Source organism: Fusarium oxysporum, chromosome IX (assembly GCF_013085055.1).
Source record: "Fusarium oxysporum Fo47 chromosome IX, complete sequence".
NCBI lineage: Eukaryota > Fungi > Ascomycota > Sordariomycetes > Hypocreales > Nectriaceae > Fusarium > Fusarium oxysporum.
This window is the reverse complement of record NC_072848.1, coordinates 2,210,456-2,227,719: the sequence shown is the minus strand read 5'-3', so window position 1 is coordinate 2,227,719 and position 17,264 is coordinate 2,210,456. Positions and strand designations below refer to the sequence as shown.

Here is a 17,264-nt window from a genome sequence, read left to right as displayed (position 1 = left end):
ACAACCACGCGAGGAAAGCTGTCGTATAGTCTCATGCCTGAAACCGATTTTCGATCAGGATTTGTTGTAGCGAGACAGGTCGAACAACCTCGGCAGACAATCCCAACTCGCGGATCGCATCCCCGTGGCTTCGTATTTTATCCAAATCGATCAACGACCTTTGCACGAGGACCTCCTCGTGAGCGACCGCATCCCAAGCTCGCCTAACCGCAGGCGCCAGTTCAAACTCCCACGTCCCTCGTATGGTGATGATCGCCGGTTGCCAATCTCGAGCCCTCTCGTACCGAAAGACCATTGCCAAACCTCGTCTACCGTTCCATATCTCTATTGTGTCCAGACTTGGCATCTTGAGGGCAGCGGCTGCGGCGCTTTGGAGCATGTTGTTTATATCCACGGGGTTCGCGTCGTTAGTGAGGGTACTTGATGTCAGCGCAAGTGACGTCATCATGTCCCACGTCCAAGAGCGTTGACGCGCTGCGAAGAAGTCACCGGCGTCGACCATGAAAGAGGCGGATAGTGTTTTAAGATGCAAGCTAGCGCGGGCAAGCTTTTGGCTTACGGAGGGATTCGGAACTCTGATAGCGGGACATGGGAAGCGTATCATCCTGTGCCATCTATCTCGGTAAGACTCGTTGAAGTTCTCGAATATGGTCAGCTTGCACAATTGTGTCGAGGAAAAGGATTCGATTAGATTTTGAGTCCCTGTGAGGTCAGTCAGCAGCTACATGAACTGAATTAAGTTCCCAAGTACGTACAGCCGTCGGTTTGGGTCTCAATCATGCCCAATTCTCTCCAAGGTTCGTAACAAAGTTCCTTGATGTTCGGGAAACGTGTCAACATGCTCGCAAGTGTCACTGGCTTCCATCGTCTACGAGTTTGTTGGCGAAAGAGCACGCCACCGACAACAGGTACCAAGGGGAGACTCCTCCACCATTCCATCTCGGGTGGTTCGTCGCCGAAAGGTCCCTCGCCCATGATCTCATCAAATACGCGTTCGGTAGCGATCCAGGTAGGGGCCATGGTCTGGCATCCGTCAATCCATCCATGAGCCGGGTCGTTTCGTTCGTATTCGGGCGGGCACTCGGCTCGATCGGTGTCTGAGTGGAAAGTTAGGTACTTGAACCAGTGTTTATCGTCACTAGGCGAATAGACACTGATATCGAGGACCAAATTACCACGAGGCTCCCATACGCTCAGCATCGTAAACAGGCCTTCAAACGCATCTTTAATAAACTGGTTATCGATATCATCCAAGCCCCACAAGTCGGGGTCTTCATTGCAGCATCGAATGCAATCATACTCCTTCAGCTCTACACGAAACCAAATATAGCGGATGAGGTTTCTCTTTCCGAATAAAATGTCTCGGGATTTGGTGTCCACAAGGCGCGGTACTGTCAGGCTGATCTCTGCAAAGTTAAGCGGTTCGAGGATCGTTTGCCAGGCTCGGCAAACGGTTACAAGCTGACCGCACTTCCCGCCGACACTTGGCAAGACACGAATGATTTCCACTTGAATCTCGGGAGGTAGGTGACCCCAGAAACCTTTGTGACTGGCCATCTCTAGTTCGGTTGGTAAATTTGGATGTCCAAGTTTTGGACAAGCGTTTTGGGTCAGTGTGGGAGATGAGTTTCGCAGAACATAGCGGAGAACAAGCTTCCCTTTTATAGAACGACAAGGTCACCGAAAGCAGAGGAGTCATTATGTTTTAAAGAAACTGTAAATTTATTGAGAAAAGCTTATTCAAAACTAACGAAGGTCTAAATGATGACTCACGATATTGCTACGAGCAAAGGCATATTCGTCATACGCATATCAATCACCATCATCACCATTCAAAACAACTTGTGCAATGATCGAGTCTTGGTTTCAGCCATTTCGGCTTACTTATCCAGGACACCACGAAAAGGTGCTCGATCGTCGTCCTGGGCCGCTTGGCGCCTCCACTCAACTTACTTAAGAGAGCTTCGCTGGCAGGGCAGTGATGTGGGAAAAGGAAATATTGACAAAAAGAAAACATTTTGACTTACCAGCTCAAAGGCCGGCCAGTTGCTGCCGGCGGAGCCACACAATCCAGGCCTGGGCCTCCTGCCAACGGGCGAGGGCCCGCTGCCACTGTTCCAAAGTGGCTTGGCCACGGGCGGCAGACTCGCAGACGAGGTAGGCTTGGGCTTGGGCTCGGTAGGCGTTGATGAGGGCGAGGCGGAGGGAGCGGCGGCGGTTTCGAGGGGACCTATTAATAAAGCATGTTAGCCGCTGATATGGTGAAAAGAGGTAGAGGAAGATCTGGCGAAATGCAAGGGCAGAGTTGCTCACAACATTGGGTTGATGGTCGATGAAGAGAAGAAAAAGAAGAACGAGGACGGGGGACTTGGGGATATTAAGTATCCGTCGATTCAGGAGACTGAGAGCAAAGACAGCAGGAACATCGCGCACACGGCTGCTTAGGAAGGACATCATGGGGCGCTCGCAACTGTCAACTTCCTAATCGTTCATCATTAATACCAACGCGCGAATCGTCAATACCAACGCGCGGGGTACCTGCCCAGATGGCAAGTACCTACCCAAATCACAGATTCCTCAGCGTCTTATTGTCAGTTTGCGCGTCACAGGTCAATCGCCATGCCCGACGAGGCAGCGGTGTATCATGACCTAGCGAATAAATTACAATACTAAAGCAATGTATCATGACCTATCAAGTGAAGTACAGTAACCGAAAGTAGCCCAGCAAAGGAACCCAGAGTCTCGGAGCGATCACAAGGCTATTCACATGATGTGCTCTGACAAGACGCGATTTGAGAAACGTCATTACTGTATCTGCTCAATTCCATCGACTTCTACGATGACTGTTGAGATGACGTGACCCAGTTTCGCATTACATTCGGGCAGGAACAGTTGTCCTGACCGTCATGATTGCTGAGGCAGCGATCGTGTTCCTGTTCGGCGAACGCTTCCTTCCAAAACTATTAAGTCCGACGTAGCAGTAGCTGAAGGGGAAGGTAAACAATGGCCACGATGAACAAGAATGGGACAGCATAGAGCGAGGTTGAAGACCGAAAACACGTCAATCAGCGATATTGGAATGCTTAACTTTGGATCTCATGTAATCACTAGAAAATGCATTGAGGAAGCTTGGTGGTTGAAATTACTGTCGCTTGATTGGTTACTGTGCTGCTCTTGGGTCCTTTAAACCCTATAGCGCAATTGGTGCTAAGGGACCTGGCTATATCCTCACTGGCGTTAAGTTAGCTATATTCCATGATAAGTTGGGGTCCATCTTTGCTATCAGTTACTAGATGAATGAGTTGAACTATGTTGTCCTATTTGGAGATTATGAAGTCAGTTGTTATATATTAATTTCTAAGATCCGATTAGACTTATATGCTAAAGCTTTTTAAGAATATTGCCTTCTGTCTTTGCTTATGTGGTATGCTTCCCGTAAAGCTTGGTGGCGATAATATCGCTAGTTTGTTAATAAAATCCTTGGTAAATGAGTCCAGATGATCTAAATCCTAGCTGTAGGTTAGTTCAAGTATACAGGTTCAGGATTAAGCTTACTGTTAATTGCGTTCCGGCAGTTGATTGTAGGCGTAGTGCCTGAAAATTAAGCTCTGCTGCTGTAAATTTAATAAGAAAATCACTATACTTAATGGTATGCTTACCATCTTCCTAAGGTTTAGATGATATATATATCTCTATGCCGGATAGATATATCGTGGTGGTATATTTGGCAAAAAGAACTACCTGTATATAGAGTCTTATAGGTAGGTTACCTTACTGCTTAAGCTTCATCCCTCTTCTAGAAAGATTTCTTATAATAACTGCGGTAGAAGCTGGGTTAAATGTGATAGCAAACTGTTTGCCACTGACTCCTATACTTCGGCTTGCAGCAAGCTAAATGTTACATTTATCGATATCGCTTTTAAATATAAAACCCACATTAAGATTCTTAGGACGATCCGCTGTAGTAAAGCGAGAAATTAGCGATATCTGAAACGATGCAGGAGTGGGTATACTACTGTCACTATACTCATTTAGACCGCCATTGACCTCTTCCTGAACAAAGTTATGCTCCATAGTAGAGAGGTAGTCTCTGTTATGCGACAGGGTAAGGACCTCTTGAGTAACAGACAGTGTAATTATAGTCTGCGACATGTTACAATGAAAGAAGGATTGAGTGTGCTGTCTGTCTATGCTAGTAGTGCCAGGAGGGGAATTGCGTATTCTTTATACCGAAAATATTAACACTCACCCGACTTTGGGTGGAATCTGAGCGCGCTCATATAAGGGAATGGATGGATGGATGGGAACGGCCGCGAACTGGCCGTGGGTGTACAGCGCGAGTGTAAAGCGGCAGGTCGCGACTCGCTCTGAACCAATCAAGAAAAAGTGTCAGTCGCGTGTTAAGAGAACTAGGTCGATTAAGGGTCTAACGTCGAATACAGGGAAACCGGCCACACCTAGAAACCGGCCACCTGGGATTTTACTATGGTAAAAGTCTATGTGGGCCTCAGGCATCCACTGAATTTTGCTGTACTGGCCGGTTTCTAGGTGTGGCCGGTTTCCCCGTATTCGACGTTATCCCCAAATCAGTCAAGTGACCTTCGGGTGACCGATGCGGAGCATCCGATTCGTTGCAGCCTAAAGCAGTAAGTAATCTCTACCATCACATTCTCTGAGCTTAGCCCAAAGCACGCGCTGGAGCTGGACGCGACCCACCAGTACATCAATTATGGATGCTGGAGTGCTGATGCAGATACATTAGATGTATGTAAGCAGTGCTTTCTCTCAGCTCAGCAGGACGAATGTGCTGGAGGTGGCGTGTATGTAGTGATTTGATATGTTCCGCTTCACCGTATCTGTGGTAGTGGGTTGTGGTAGGTGGGGGAGCTCGTAAGCCCTATATTCATGAAGCACTCATCCAGCAAAACTTGACCATTGAGCCCTATCAATTTGGAAGAACTGAACGCATCAGTTAATTGTGACACAAAGGGTGTTCAATCAATCAATCGATCGAGTAATTAGTGACCTGTAAATTCCGAAATTCGGGACGCTTGCAATCGGGATCAAATGTTAACAGCCCGCACATTCCTTTATGCTAGTATCGTCAAAACCCCTTCTTTCTACACTTGCAACACCAAGAATTATCTGTCAGTCAAGAAAACATGGAGCAATGATGATCACAGCGTTCCCTTGGTAATCTGAACTGTCTGGGTATCCGACCCCCTCAAGCCCGACGATCTCACGCTAGCAAGTGACACTTGCTTCCTTGGACTTATCTTCCTGGTCATAGAACTTTGGCACAGTCAGGCCACAACATCACTCAGCAAACAAAAATTACGCGTGCTGACTGTTGTGAGCCACTTGATGTCACGACATAGATCCCTCTAAGCATGTATATGAATAGGAAGGGTTTATTGAGCCATTCTATCTGCTCTCGACCTCGTTTCCATACGAGCTGTGCAAACCTATGAGTTCATAGATCCTCTGCTGACTTGCATAGAAACTAACAGCCCCCTGACGTCCAAGTCCTTGAGAATATTCCGATCCACAAGCACCAAGAAGCCCAGGTCGCCTCGGGCCGATCTGGATGGTCCATGACCTGTAAATGATGACCCTGGCTGTCGTCCAAACCCAACAACAATCACAATAAAGAGAAGAGTAATACGAAGTCCTGCAGGAGACTGGTGCACTCTGAAGATGCTTGAGTAGCAGGCACGCTTTCGAGAATCCCACTACATGAGCCATCTCGACCAAAACGGACCAAGCCAAAAGAGGCGAGTAGCCATTAGTCAGAGACTGGGATCTCTACCATTCTGGCCTCCCTCATCAAAGTTTTCGTTTGCAACTAATGTACAGATCAAAAAGAAGTTCTGGGACTGGCAGGGCAAGATACCCGACCTTTGAGCCTCCATCACGATAGGTCGCCTTCCGGTCCGAAGTCCATCAGGAATATCAGAATCAGGAACCGCACGGATCAGTTATGTCTTTACGTAAATACCAGCAACTATTTCTTTCGAGGTCAGAGATTTTGGCCCTATGACCCAAGAGGTCTGCCAGCATGGTCTGTCGCAGTGAGAACGACGAGCTGCCCCCTCGAACATGCAACCCACAAGTTACAGCTTAGAGGCTAACATGAAGTCAGCAACTACAGACTTTGTAACCTACAGCCGAGACGAGATAGGCCCTCGAAGCCGACCTTATGATCAGCTACAGGTGATTAACAACATTCACGCCCGCTTTGCACCGCTTTCCGACTGAACCATTCTCTCGCCCGCGTGTCTTCAGCCGCTCTATAGAAGACCAATGTAGAGTGACGATTATTCCACTTTCTTGCAGACTTCGACACTCTGAACTGCTTCCTTGAGTACAAGGTCTTTTCAACCGACAACTTACAAACACTCTCACTTGTCCCTGACGATCGAGACCATCTTGAGATTATATGGGCGCACGATTGAGCTATCTCAAGAGCGAGATATTCTGGCGAAACTAGCATCCATCATCGAGCCATTATGTTTGACAATGGTTTGGTGTGTGTTCCGTCCCTGGAACTACATCAACGGCCCGGCTTATGACGGCGCTGACATTGCAGATGAGGGATTGCCCCCATCACATCTTCTCAAGCCGTCTTATGGTTTGAAGCCAGCTTGGAAAGACAGTGTCGAGGAGCGTTCGGCACCAGAGCCTGCACCAGTTGCTCCTACGACGAAAAAGTACTGGGAGGTGAGGTCTTGTCTTGGATATAAGATTCATGACCAAGAATCACAAGATCTTGTAATATGCTGGCTTGTCGTGACGAAGGCGTATGGAGCTGATGATAAGACAGCGTAAAGCATAGTAAGCGAACACCACGAGTCTTCAAAATGGCGCGGTATGCCCGATTATAGAATGATCTATGGTGCAGGTGGCGTTCTAGAAGAATTATATGGTTGGTAGATAGTACTGTGTCTGAACTTAATCAGTAGCAAAGATAAATAAAGCTTATATAGAACCCCACGATACATCAGCTCTGCACGTACAGTCATGGATGAGAAGACTCCACAGACACTAAAAAACACAAGAGAAAGTTGATTCCATATTCCCCCTGTGTCTTGCATTATGAAATTTAGTCAACAAGGATATTGACCAGCTCCTCGAGCCGTTCGAGATCAAAAGTCAAAGCGAACGGTGCCTTGCCCTTGTAACGTGCTGGGGACTGATGTGAACTTCCAAGCGCGAGTTACGATGGAAGAAGGAAGACAGAATTTACATCAATATCCTGCGTCCCATAAGAAGTGGTACTTCGAGGTGGTTCTGACCATGCTCGCTTCCGACCTCCAAGATTGTTGTTGTTGTTCCAGAACACTGCTGATATGGTCTCGTGATTCTTGCCGATGTGGTGAGTCCGAGCCGTTCTGGGAATGAGATGATCGAGAACTTGAACAGGGAAATATGGAAAAAGCCCAACGACACAACTCTGATACTAAGGACGTGGGATAGGCAACGGATGCGAAACTGGATCAACATGTCCTTGAAAGTTTGCTTTTATTTGAAATGTGTTTAATTTGTTGGCATGATATATCTCGCTGAGACACATCATATAAGCTATAACCATCAATCAACCCGAGGTAACACAGCTGTCTCTCTGCGAATTCGACGAATGTCTCGCTCTGAACTAGCAGATATGTCAGATACAGCCACAGGAGGCACAATACGAGGTACATCTTGATCTCCACGCATTTGATCGTAATCCGAACCGTCAGGCACACCAGTGAGAACTCCATCTTGAACCGACTCATCCAGAATCTCCCTAGCACCGCCAGTGAAAAGTGCATCGAGAGCCCACTGGCTTGGGCCCCCTTGAAATCCCCTTAGGGTTTCTTCCAAATCACCTCCGCTTACTGGAGGGTGCTTTTGATGCGGTGCCTTCCGAGTTCCCTGGAACGGGACGCCATAGAGGGTGAGAGCGCCGTCTGGTTGGTTGCCGGATCCTTGTAAAGCTTCTTCCTGAGACTTGGTGTTAGTCACAGAGCTTTGGTCTCCACCACTAAGGGCAGCGCTTCCTACCCAAGAATGCAATCCAAGTCGTGTGCGGCTAAAGAAACTTTGAAAGACTTGCTCAAACCGACTCCCAGGGGCGCCCTCGATATAGGCCCAGGCAATGTTGGTGTCTTCTATGAACTTTTCGTCGTAGTCGTGAATCCAGTTAGACCACCACCAATTAGGCACTAAGTAGATGTAAAGAGTTACCGCCTCACTGGGAGAGAGGTATTCACGGAGTCTCCCATCTTTGGAGACTACTAGCCAGGCCCGGTAGACTTCCTCGGAACGGAACTCGTAATACTCAAACTCCAGACGAGGTGAGTTGGTATGAGGATTGTGGTGGAACATGCGGAGGGGGATGTATCGATCAATAGTTCTCTTGAGCTTTTTAGTCTCTCGGGTCATGCCTTGGTCTAGAGCATATGATAACGTGGCAAGCAACAGCGGGAGATTAAGCCCGTCTTCTTGGCCAATCAGTCCGCTCGGAGAGACGAGAACCTCAAGTAGAAGGGCAAAGACATCGCTGTGAACTTCGGCAATGTATGTTTGCAGCAGGTGCCCCTAGCCTGGCTGACTAGTAATAACACTGATAGGGACCGCAAAGGCTTTGTCTTGGGACTTGGAATGGTCTCGGCCGCGAAGCTCAGAGCACGATGCCAAAGATTCGTGACGAGTAAAGGTATGCGTGAGAGGGTCGGGAGTCAAGGCTCGCCAGTCTCCGGCCAAGGTCTTTGGGCTGCAGCAGTCGCATGGCTCAAGCGTGCGATGTTTCGGTTGAGAGCTGTAGAAAGTCACAATTAGCGTGGTAAGAAGGAAGAAGCGAATGTCGGGCATACCTCAAAAATAACCCGGTTCTCAGATGGCCAGGAACCGTCGGCTGACTTTCAGGGAAGAAATCCTATTTCCATAGTCAGCTCATATTACTGACAAATGTTTGTGTTGCCACAGATTTGACGATCAGAGGGGGCATCCATTGTCAAGGTCAGGCTTGTAGTGAGACTTACTTGGCCAGGAAGCATCCAGGGCTGATCCTCAATTCCTGTACCGATGGATCCAGTGTCGCGAGTCGTAATAATAGCTGTTGGGATAAAATGCTGGTCTTCACGGGATGCTTCTCTTTCCAATTCCCCGAGGAAAGTACCGAGACCAATAGCGCCATTTGACTGGGACTGAACAGGAGAAGGGGCAGGTGTCGGAGCATCCCAAAGGCTTTCACTATCAAGAGGAAGCGGTTGGGCAATACCACCTAGGGTGGCACAGGTCAGGAGATCTGGAAGAGAGGCGCCTCGACGGAGGTGGTTGGCCCGATCCGGGCTCTGATCGGGAGCAGTCACAATTTCCGCATAGTGTTGAGGGCTTTGCCTTCCTTGGTCCCTTTGCCGGCCATGGCGACCGGCCACGAGTCCCCAGGCGTGATGGAGCCGATCGGAAAACCAACGACGGGGCATTTTGTCTTGGGATTCGGAGCTCAGGATCCAGAAGAGCGCGGGATATCTGGAAATCAAAGAAGGTTAGCTTGGCGAGTGAAAGACTGGAAACAAGATCAGGAGGCATAAATAAGGAAAGAAGACTTTGCCAAGAGGTCAATAATCAGGCCTTGCAGCCGTCAACGCTTAAGTAGCCGGATGTTTGCGAGGGAAGGGGGATGGGTTTCAAGGTGTGCCAAGATTGAAAAAGCTTGAAACTGGCATCCTCCACTCCAGCGGGGTTCAAGGTACCTTGGTAGCCCAGGTGCATAAATGAAAGACAGAAGAACTGAGGTGCGGGTGAGGCTTCGTGACGTTTGCTCTCGAGAGGAAGAAAAGTTGAGAACGATAGTGAAAAGTAAGAACATGAGGTGCTCATACTAGCCATGAGGAGACGAAAAATCCCAAGCAAGTAAACATACCTTTGGAGGAGAATTGAATGTGAGGGTGATGTTTCACGAAGGAGAAGATCTTATCGTAGCTTGAACGTGGCAGTGGCCAATATCGAGGCTAAGGTACGAAGAGCACGAGATAGTTAGCGAGGTGTTTCCTGTACCGGGGAAGACGAGGCCCGCAGACGGAACAAAGAAGCAGAGGGAAAATGGCAAGGACTTACCCAGGCGAAGGCCCTTCATGTAGATTCCACAAAAGAGGCCTTTCGGCATGTTGATGTTTTGCAGATTTCAAGTGTCAAGAAAGCATGGCAAGAGAGGACTGAGGCTGAATGGAATTTGAAAGGGGACCGACCATGGGGATAGAAGGTCGGTGCAGCCCAACAATGCAGAGGAGAATTTAAATAAATATCCCGTCGGCTAAGAAGTAAACGCCAGTAGAGATTGCCAGGGAAATGTCGTGAACCCAAAGAGGTGAGGTGAAGATGAAGTGAAAGAGGAGAGAAGGGAGGAGTGGGAGGGAAGAAAATCGGGTTCGGGGACGACTTGCTTAAAGGAAATCGGGAGAGGCTTACCCGTCCAGCTCGCGCTTCGGCGTTAGATTTTCGATGCTGAATCTGTGGGAAAAGGGGTCCCAACCCTCGCGTAATATCACAGCAAAAGAATGGGATATAATTTGGAAACAGAATTAACAGTACCTTGTAGCCCAGTGACTCTATTGGACCACTCCTAGAGGCATCAACTGCTAGTGTTGGAGAGATAATGGGGAGTGTTCCAGCTGGGTGAAGCGTGATGAGGTCATGCATTATCTGGGCTCTGCACCCCACAGGTACAAAGACAATATCACTGCTCAGGCACCCACTGTATCTTACTGAAAACAAAGCCCATGGCCCCTGTGAGCCCAGGCTGCCAACAAAGTGACAGATATCAAACTATCCTGCTGTCACACAATTTGGTGATACGCATTTCATGCAGAATAGCAATCAGGCGTACAAAGACACCGACAGTATGAAGGATATCATAGAATCACAGCTTTACAGATTACACAGATCACCAGGAGACAAGTTTTGGGTTCACTGACAATGGTGCCAAAAACAAACTCCGATTGTAAGCAAATGGTATATACACTTTTCCGCCTATATAGGCCGCCCTCTCACCCGGAAAAGAAATAGCAGTCTGGCCCCGACTGCTCCAAGAAAAAAAATAGATTACGTGCGCCGCGTATATAGTCGATCGACTACCGTTGAAAATTGCCAAATATGATGGACTATGGTGAACAGTTAGTTTCATGAAAATATCGATCTGAATAAGCTGAACATAACTTTGCAAACTTGGACAAAACTTTTGTGGTTAGCCTCAAGACCCGGTGGTCTTGAGGGTTGGAGAAGGGTTGGCAAGCCAGTCTACTTGCTGTTGCCGAGGTTGAGTTGAGCCAGTCTCAGGGGGAGCTGGTCCGGGAGTGGCTCAGGCTCCTCGGACTGGGTCTCAGGGACATCGTTGAGAGTTTGGCGGCGACGACCCTAGCCGCGCTCTTCCCTCCTCTTGGCCGCTCCTGATCTCAACTTCTCCTTTTCTGCCGCGCTCATGTTGGCGTAGCGGCCGACGAAGTGCACCTTGGTACGGATCCAATCCTCGGTGCGTTGCATGTCCCAAGTCCCGTTTCCCCGGAGAAGGTAGGACGGAGCGGAGATTCCGAACTCGGAAGCATCGATGCCGTCAAGGACGATGGAGGACATGGCCTTAATTGTCTTGGATCGTCTTTTAACAGCCTCGGGGTGGTTGTCCTCCGCTCCGGGGACCTGCGACTTGATGTACTTCCGGAGCGCCTGTCTTTGTTGGTCCCGGATGAATCCTTGGACTCGGGTGTGGTACTCAGATTCTATCGGGAAAGTATTGAAAGCCTTCTCCCTGATTTCATCACGGGTCAAAGAGTTCTCGAAATACAGACCTTTCTCTCGGAGGCGAGGCTTGAACTCCTGCGTCCATTCTCGATAGACAGGACGCGAAGCCATGCGGCGACGATCATTAGCAGTGCCGAGACCTATCTCTTCCTCGAAGGTGCTGTAGCGAGGCAAAGAGAACATGGGACATTTGATGATGTATTCAAACATAGCCTCGGTGGTAGCAAAGGGACGCCAGTATTCAGCAACAGGAAGTCCAAGGAACATCAGGATGTCATCGGGCTTGCTTGTAAGTAGGACCTTAGCTTTCTTACGGTTGATCAGTTCTCCTTCTGGCACCCGGATGTGAAGACCTTTGTCGTCCACGGTAAGACCATAGGGACGAATGATGGATCCCAGGATTTGCCACAAGTCGCCGTGTGACTGGAAGAAGCGCAAGTACTTAGCTTGCTTCTTGGAAAGACAGTAGCGGACGTCAACCTGAATGAAGACGCGGGGAGGATCTCGGAATGGGTTATCGTGGACAGGGCCCGCAGGGAGGGGAATAAAAGGGTTATCAGTCAGGATCGACTTTGGGACAGTCTTTCTCTTGATTTTGAAAGGTCCAGTTCCAGTGACAGCTGGAAGGGTAGCACCAGGTTCTGAAAAGGAACTATTGATCTGAGTTTATCGTCAGAGAATAGTCAACATGGTTAAGTCTTTGCATGATAATACCTTTTCAAGAGTTCCGCGGGTAGAGTTTGATGCAACAGAATCTCGGCCTGACTTGCCACGCTTGAACATTGCAGACAATGAAAATGAACCTATTTATATTAGCAGTCTGACCAGTAAGAACAGGATGTTCGGGAAGGAAAAGCTACTTACGAGAGGACGAGCCGCCGGTTTTCATTTTTCTCTTGATATAAGAAATGGTTCCCCATTTGCCAGTCACAGGAGCCGTTGCAGCAGATGCTTGACTACGCTCTGAAGAGGTGATACTAACGCCATCAGAATCGTTGGATGAGGGCTTGGTCTGTGAATCAGCAACTGCAGCGTCCTAAAGTCCAATATAAGCTTAACTCCTGGACAGACAAGTGGACATCGACTTACGGTTTGTTCCTTTGATTTTGAGTCCTCCTCGGCAGGACCAGAGGCTTCCTTGATGTAGAGAGCAGGGTTTGAACCGAGGGGGTTAGGGTGTGGACCGAAGGGGGAAGGTAAAGTTGAGTCCAGGGGAGGTTTGTCAGTGGTATTGCTGGGGGCAGGAACTGTAGGAGTAGCGCCAGAAGGCTTAAACAGGTTTCCAGGAGTGATGGTAAGAGAAGAACGAGCAGAAAGGCCCGGAGGAGACGGAGGAGTGATGGACACAATCGGCGGAAGAAGAGTTGCCTTTCCCTGTGCCTGGGGAATAGGGATATGCTCGGGCCATGGGATAGCGAAGTGAGCAGCGAAGTGACTAGAACCACCTTCAATGATTCTGGATTCAGCGCCGAGGGCATCAGAGATGGCATCAAGGACACTCTCCTTGAAGATATCGATTCCGTTCATGTCGCATACGAGGACATCGACGTCACCGTGGTCTTTCTTTCCGGGACCTTCCATCGGAACATTAATCCAGTGAAATTTCTCACTTAGCCGTCGAATGACCGTGTTTTTAGCCTCAAGATATGCCGCGTGAGGCATTCGAGGTGTCTCCAGAGGAGGATCCGCGTGAGCGAAGGCCTTGCCTCCCATGATTGCTGTAGTGCAGCGGAGTGTAGTTTTGTGATAGGGAAACAAGAAGGGCCGGGGAGTAAATGTTTGGAAATGTGAGAAGCAAAGGAGGATTGCAAAGGGGGTTTGCGATGTTCAAAGATGAAGAGGTGAAGAGAAAAACAAAGTTAAGTTTGCAGAGAATCACCTCGACGCGTGCTGGGTGAGCGCAAGGGGCAAAGAGCCCGAAGAAGCAGGATATTCTTCTTTGTTATCAGTGATTTATACGAGTTGGAAAAAAGAGAGGAGGATGATGTTTGCGTATATAATAAAAAGGAAATGTTTGTTTATCACCACCCGAAAGATGTTGTTTTGGGTGATTGTTGTGATGGTGAGTTGGAGAGGGAGGGAGAAGAGATGAGACGAGAGCGGAGTGACTCAATAGAAGTGATGCAGCTCAGCTCAGCTCAGGTACGGGATGCACAGCTACACGACCAAAGTGGGCTACCAAAAATTTAGTACCACCTGTTAGGGGTGCCCACAAATTTCCACTCAGCAACTAACACTGGTACTTATCGCCGCACCCCAGACACTCCAACACGACACGATATTTACTTTCCAAATAAACTTCAAAATCGCTTCGACATGTTCTGGAGCGCTTATACTCACAGCATGCCCTCAGCCGAGTGGTTCGGCGAGGTTTCCATGTTCCTCCTCATTTTCATCGCCCTACGCTACGGTATCACCCTCCGCTGGGGACCCAACCCAGGTCGCCAGCGTGGAGCTAACGTCCGCCGACAAGATGGCGAGATCCAATTCGAATTCAGGTGGTGAGCGTCTTCAGTGAGTATCTAAACTTGACCTGTTCTGCAAAGCTTGGCTGACTTTGAAATCACAGCCGACGTCCCCCTGAGCGACGCTGTCACCAAATATCATCCCGCGAGCCACAGCCTTCGGTTTCTTTTTGAGACGACTGAGTTCGAAACGCTTTGTACTTGCTGGTGGCGCCTCTTAAGTTCATATAACCCGGGATGGTAACTGCTGTTTTAAACTTTGCCTCTAGCGTGACTCGAGTGCCAACTAAAGTAAGACACTCTCCTTGGTTGCCTTCTCATCAAGGGATATTTTCCTGATTCATTCAATACCAGATTCCTTTCTTTCCAAAGCCTTCTACGCTGTTTGAAGGTGTACCTGGGAGTAGCTGTGTAGCATCCAGCCACCTGGTCCTCGCCCAGGGAATCTGTTCTTACAATACGATCGTGGAGGAATAAGCAATGATTAACTTACTTGAGAACTACAACAAGAGTTCTCCTACTCTTCTGTTCCTTCTCCTCGCAGTGATTCCCTAGTTATGTGGCGCCACTGTGGTGACGCTCTAAGTTCTGTGTGGTGATATAAGCTCTCAGCCACAGGTCTCAACTGCAAATAACACATCTACCTCACAACTTAGGCACTATACCATAATGCCTGACTAACTGCTACAGCATAAATGAATAAGAAGAAAACCTAAAGGATGACTCACTTGCCTGCCAAAAGAAGGCTCGTGTGGTGATGCTCTACACAGCCTCAAGGGCTTGATAGCAATATAAGATTCAATGGCCATCACCGAAGGTTGTTGGGTCGAAGTTTATATCTCGGGAATCAACATCTTGTTCTGAGTTATCTTTCTGTATCCTTACCTTATGGTTGGCAAGTATCTCTATAGCTAAATGCGGGTGGCCAATTTTTGACGCTCCCGAACCCCCTCCCCCTCCTCTCCTCTGTGTGATGAAATGCTGTCCATATTGCTCTAGCAGTAATAAAGCCCTACCTATTGTAAGAGTTGAATGCTATTCCTTTCAGTGAATTTCATTATCAAATTATCATAAAATTATTCTTTCTCATCTCCCATTTCCTTCCTAGGCACATTACTAGTCCAATCAGGCCCAAAGACGTGAGCAGAATTTTAGTTTTGTTGTCCATAATACAATATGTGATCTTACATCTTGGCGAGATTGGATAGAAATTATTTGGTTCTAAGATTGACAGTAAACTTGAGACTATACGAAAGCCTCAGATGCTCGATCTTGAAGACTGCATCATGCATACAGGCCAGACAGGATAAGTATTCAGAAATAGAAATTTGTAGGCTGGGAATCATTCGTTAAGCCATGGACTATATCGCTGCGCTATTGTTACAAGTCCTGTTGTCCGCCCCTTGCTCTGCTTTGGCTCAATTTAACCCAGTCCTCCCAGCTAGTCATTTAAGTGTCGGGAGATACGGACTTTTGATGTAGTGGCTGATCTGTAGTTGAACTCCTTGGTTTCCGGCCGTATACAACGTAGCTGACGGACAGTCGTTAGCTCTTAACTACATTCTGAAAACACGGGGGAACAGCAGACACTTACAATGGAACCCAACTGTGCATGTTTGGATTTAGTACCTCCTTTCGAGCCTTGGCCAGTAGTACTTGGAAGTAATTCGGATCACCGTTGAGGATTTGCTCATACCCACGAGCAAACACGTTTCCAATGGTATCTCGAAAATGCGAAAGCTCAAACGCTCCAATCTCCTTCAGATGCTTGTCCTTGGGCCAAGGATTCGTAGGTATCTTGAGGACGCGTTCGACAACATCTTCGAAGCCGAAATTTTCAAAGTATTCCTTCCAACGAGTCGGTTCCCAGCCTGAACAACCAATGCGCTGCGACATCTCAAAGTAGATCTTGCCCATCTCGATGTAAGCGGAATCATGGGGCAGTGTGCCGTCGTCGGATTTGAAGTCGGGAACTGAACCCGAGAGCTGGAAGTAAGCGCCGGGTTTGAGATGGTTGAAAGCTTGCTCCATCAGACGAGGCCAGTTGCGAATGGCCATGATCAGCTCTCGGCCATGGATGAGATCGAAAGTTCCTTCGCCCCAGAGCCAGTCATCTTCAACATCGTCAATCTGGAGACGTCAGTATGGTTCAATGTGTTGTATCACTGCAGTGAAAATCAAAGGGGTGGCCATGGCGCTCGACTGACATACCTCGAAAACTAAGTTGGGCGGTATCACGTTAGGCTGAACCGGAGTTGTGTCGACGCCAATAACTTTAGCTGATGGGTATTGTTCGGCCATGTCGATCGCCCAAATACCTGATCCAGTACCAAGATCAAGGATCTTTTGCGGATGGTCGACAATAGGGGCCAGGTGAAGCTCGTTGCCCATGAGCATCGTGAATTTGCAGTGCTGGAGATCATTGCGCTCAACCTGTAAACTCTAATTAGTACCCGAGCTTTCTGAGGCGAATAGCGCATTCCATTTACCTCGAGATCATCACTAGGGATCCAAGCTTTGTGCAGGCCATAAACGCCATAAGTTCGTCCGTTTTCTTGAATGCCGCGTCGGATATCTGACGCAATTGACGTTAAATAGCTCGTGTTTGTTGATTCTGGGTAGAGCTCATCGTCGAGGTCATCGTTGTCAAAGATGTCGGGTTCGATGCGACTTGAAGCTCGTGTTGGTGATGTCGACGGCGGTCTATCTGCTAGCCCCTGTTCTTCTTGGTCTCCACGATCTGGGTCTCGGGCCTGGTCTGATGTTACGTGGCCCGCTTTAGCCTCTTCCTCTCCGATCTCTCGGGTTGGGGAATGTTGATCTTGGAGCGGGGGTAGCATCGGAGATATGATGACACAGAAGTGATGTCTTAGTCGATATGGCTCGCATGAATAGACACAGAGGTCTTGTTGTCGAAATAAGTAAGATCCTGATAAGAAATGGCCAAGATGCCATCATCAATCGTAATGTGAAAAGACTTGGATCATCTTCAACCCCCTGTTTTTGGCACGGGACGCGGCC

At 48.4% G+C, this 17,264-nt stretch overlaps 7 protein-coding genes across 7 annotated transcripts; 2 read left to right on the top strand and 5 right to left on the bottom strand.

Annotated features, from left to right (window-relative positions):
- Positions 1–31: 31 nt before the first annotated feature.
- Positions 32–1,557, bottom strand: FOBCDRAFT_144654 (uncharacterized protein; the record flags this gene model as incomplete). Its single annotated transcript, XM_031190338.2, has 2 exons — positions 32–702; positions 756–1,557. 2 exons carry the CDS (start codon positions 1,555–1,557, stop codon positions 32–34), a joined length of 1,473 nt encoding a protein of 490 aa, XP_031034323.2.
- Positions 1,558–2,031: 474 nt separating this feature from the next.
- FOBCDRAFT_279403 (uncharacterized protein) lies at positions 2,032–2,454 on the bottom strand (the record flags this gene model as incomplete). The annotated part of the gene is made up of 1 exon (XM_054706883.1): positions 2,032–2,454. The coding sequence occupies one exon, from the start codon at positions 2,452–2,454 to the stop codon at positions 2,032–2,034; it is 423 nt and encodes a 140-aa protein (XP_054562858.1).
- Positions 2,455–6,519: 4,065 nt separating this feature from the next.
- Positions 6,520–6,828, top strand: FOBCDRAFT_279402 (uncharacterized protein; the record flags this gene model as incomplete). The annotated part of the gene is made up of 1 exon (XM_059611562.1): positions 6,520–6,828. The coding sequence occupies one exon, from the start codon at positions 6,520–6,522 to the stop codon at positions 6,826–6,828; it is 309 nt and encodes a 102-aa protein (XP_059467848.1).
- Positions 6,829–7,590: 762 nt separating this feature from the next.
- FOBCDRAFT_298642 (uncharacterized protein) lies at positions 7,591–9,467 on the bottom strand (the record flags this gene model as incomplete). Its single annotated transcript, XM_031190336.2, has 4 exons — positions 7,591–8,549; positions 8,595–8,800; positions 8,856–8,917; positions 9,024–9,467. 4 exons carry the CDS (start codon positions 9,465–9,467, stop codon positions 7,591–7,593), a joined length of 1,671 nt encoding a protein of 556 aa, XP_031034321.2.
- Positions 9,468–11,264: 1,797 nt separating this feature from the next.
- FOBCDRAFT_323083 (uncharacterized protein) lies at positions 11,265–13,491 on the bottom strand (the record flags this gene model as incomplete). The annotated part of the gene is made up of 4 exons (XM_059612092.1): positions 11,265–12,438; positions 12,493–12,581; positions 12,643–12,814; positions 12,868–13,491. 4 exons carry the CDS (start codon positions 13,489–13,491, stop codon positions 11,398–11,400), a joined length of 1,926 nt encoding a protein of 641 aa, XP_059465843.1. The 3' UTR covers positions 11,265–11,397.
- Positions 13,492–14,094: 603 nt separating this feature from the next.
- FOBCDRAFT_279399 (uncharacterized protein) lies at positions 14,095–14,417 on the top strand (the record flags this gene model as incomplete). The annotated part of the gene is made up of 2 exons (XM_031190334.2): positions 14,095–14,279; positions 14,348–14,417. 2 exons carry the CDS (start codon positions 14,095–14,097, stop codon positions 14,415–14,417), a joined length of 255 nt encoding a protein of 84 aa, XP_031034319.2.
- Positions 14,418–15,481: 1,064 nt separating this feature from the next.
- On the bottom strand, positions 15,482–17,222 carry FOBCDRAFT_231673 (S-adenosyl-L-methionine-dependent methyltransferase). The gene is made up of 4 exons (XM_031190333.3): positions 16,733–17,222; positions 16,455–16,676; positions 15,838–16,373; positions 15,482–15,774 (listed from the first exon to the last, which is right to left on the bottom strand). Exons 1-4 carry the CDS (start codon positions 17,081–17,083, stop codon positions 15,693–15,695), a joined length of 1,191 nt encoding a protein of 396 aa, XP_031034318.1. The 5' UTR covers positions 17,084–17,222; the 3' UTR covers positions 15,482–15,692.
- Positions 17,223–17,264: the final 42 nt, after the last annotated feature.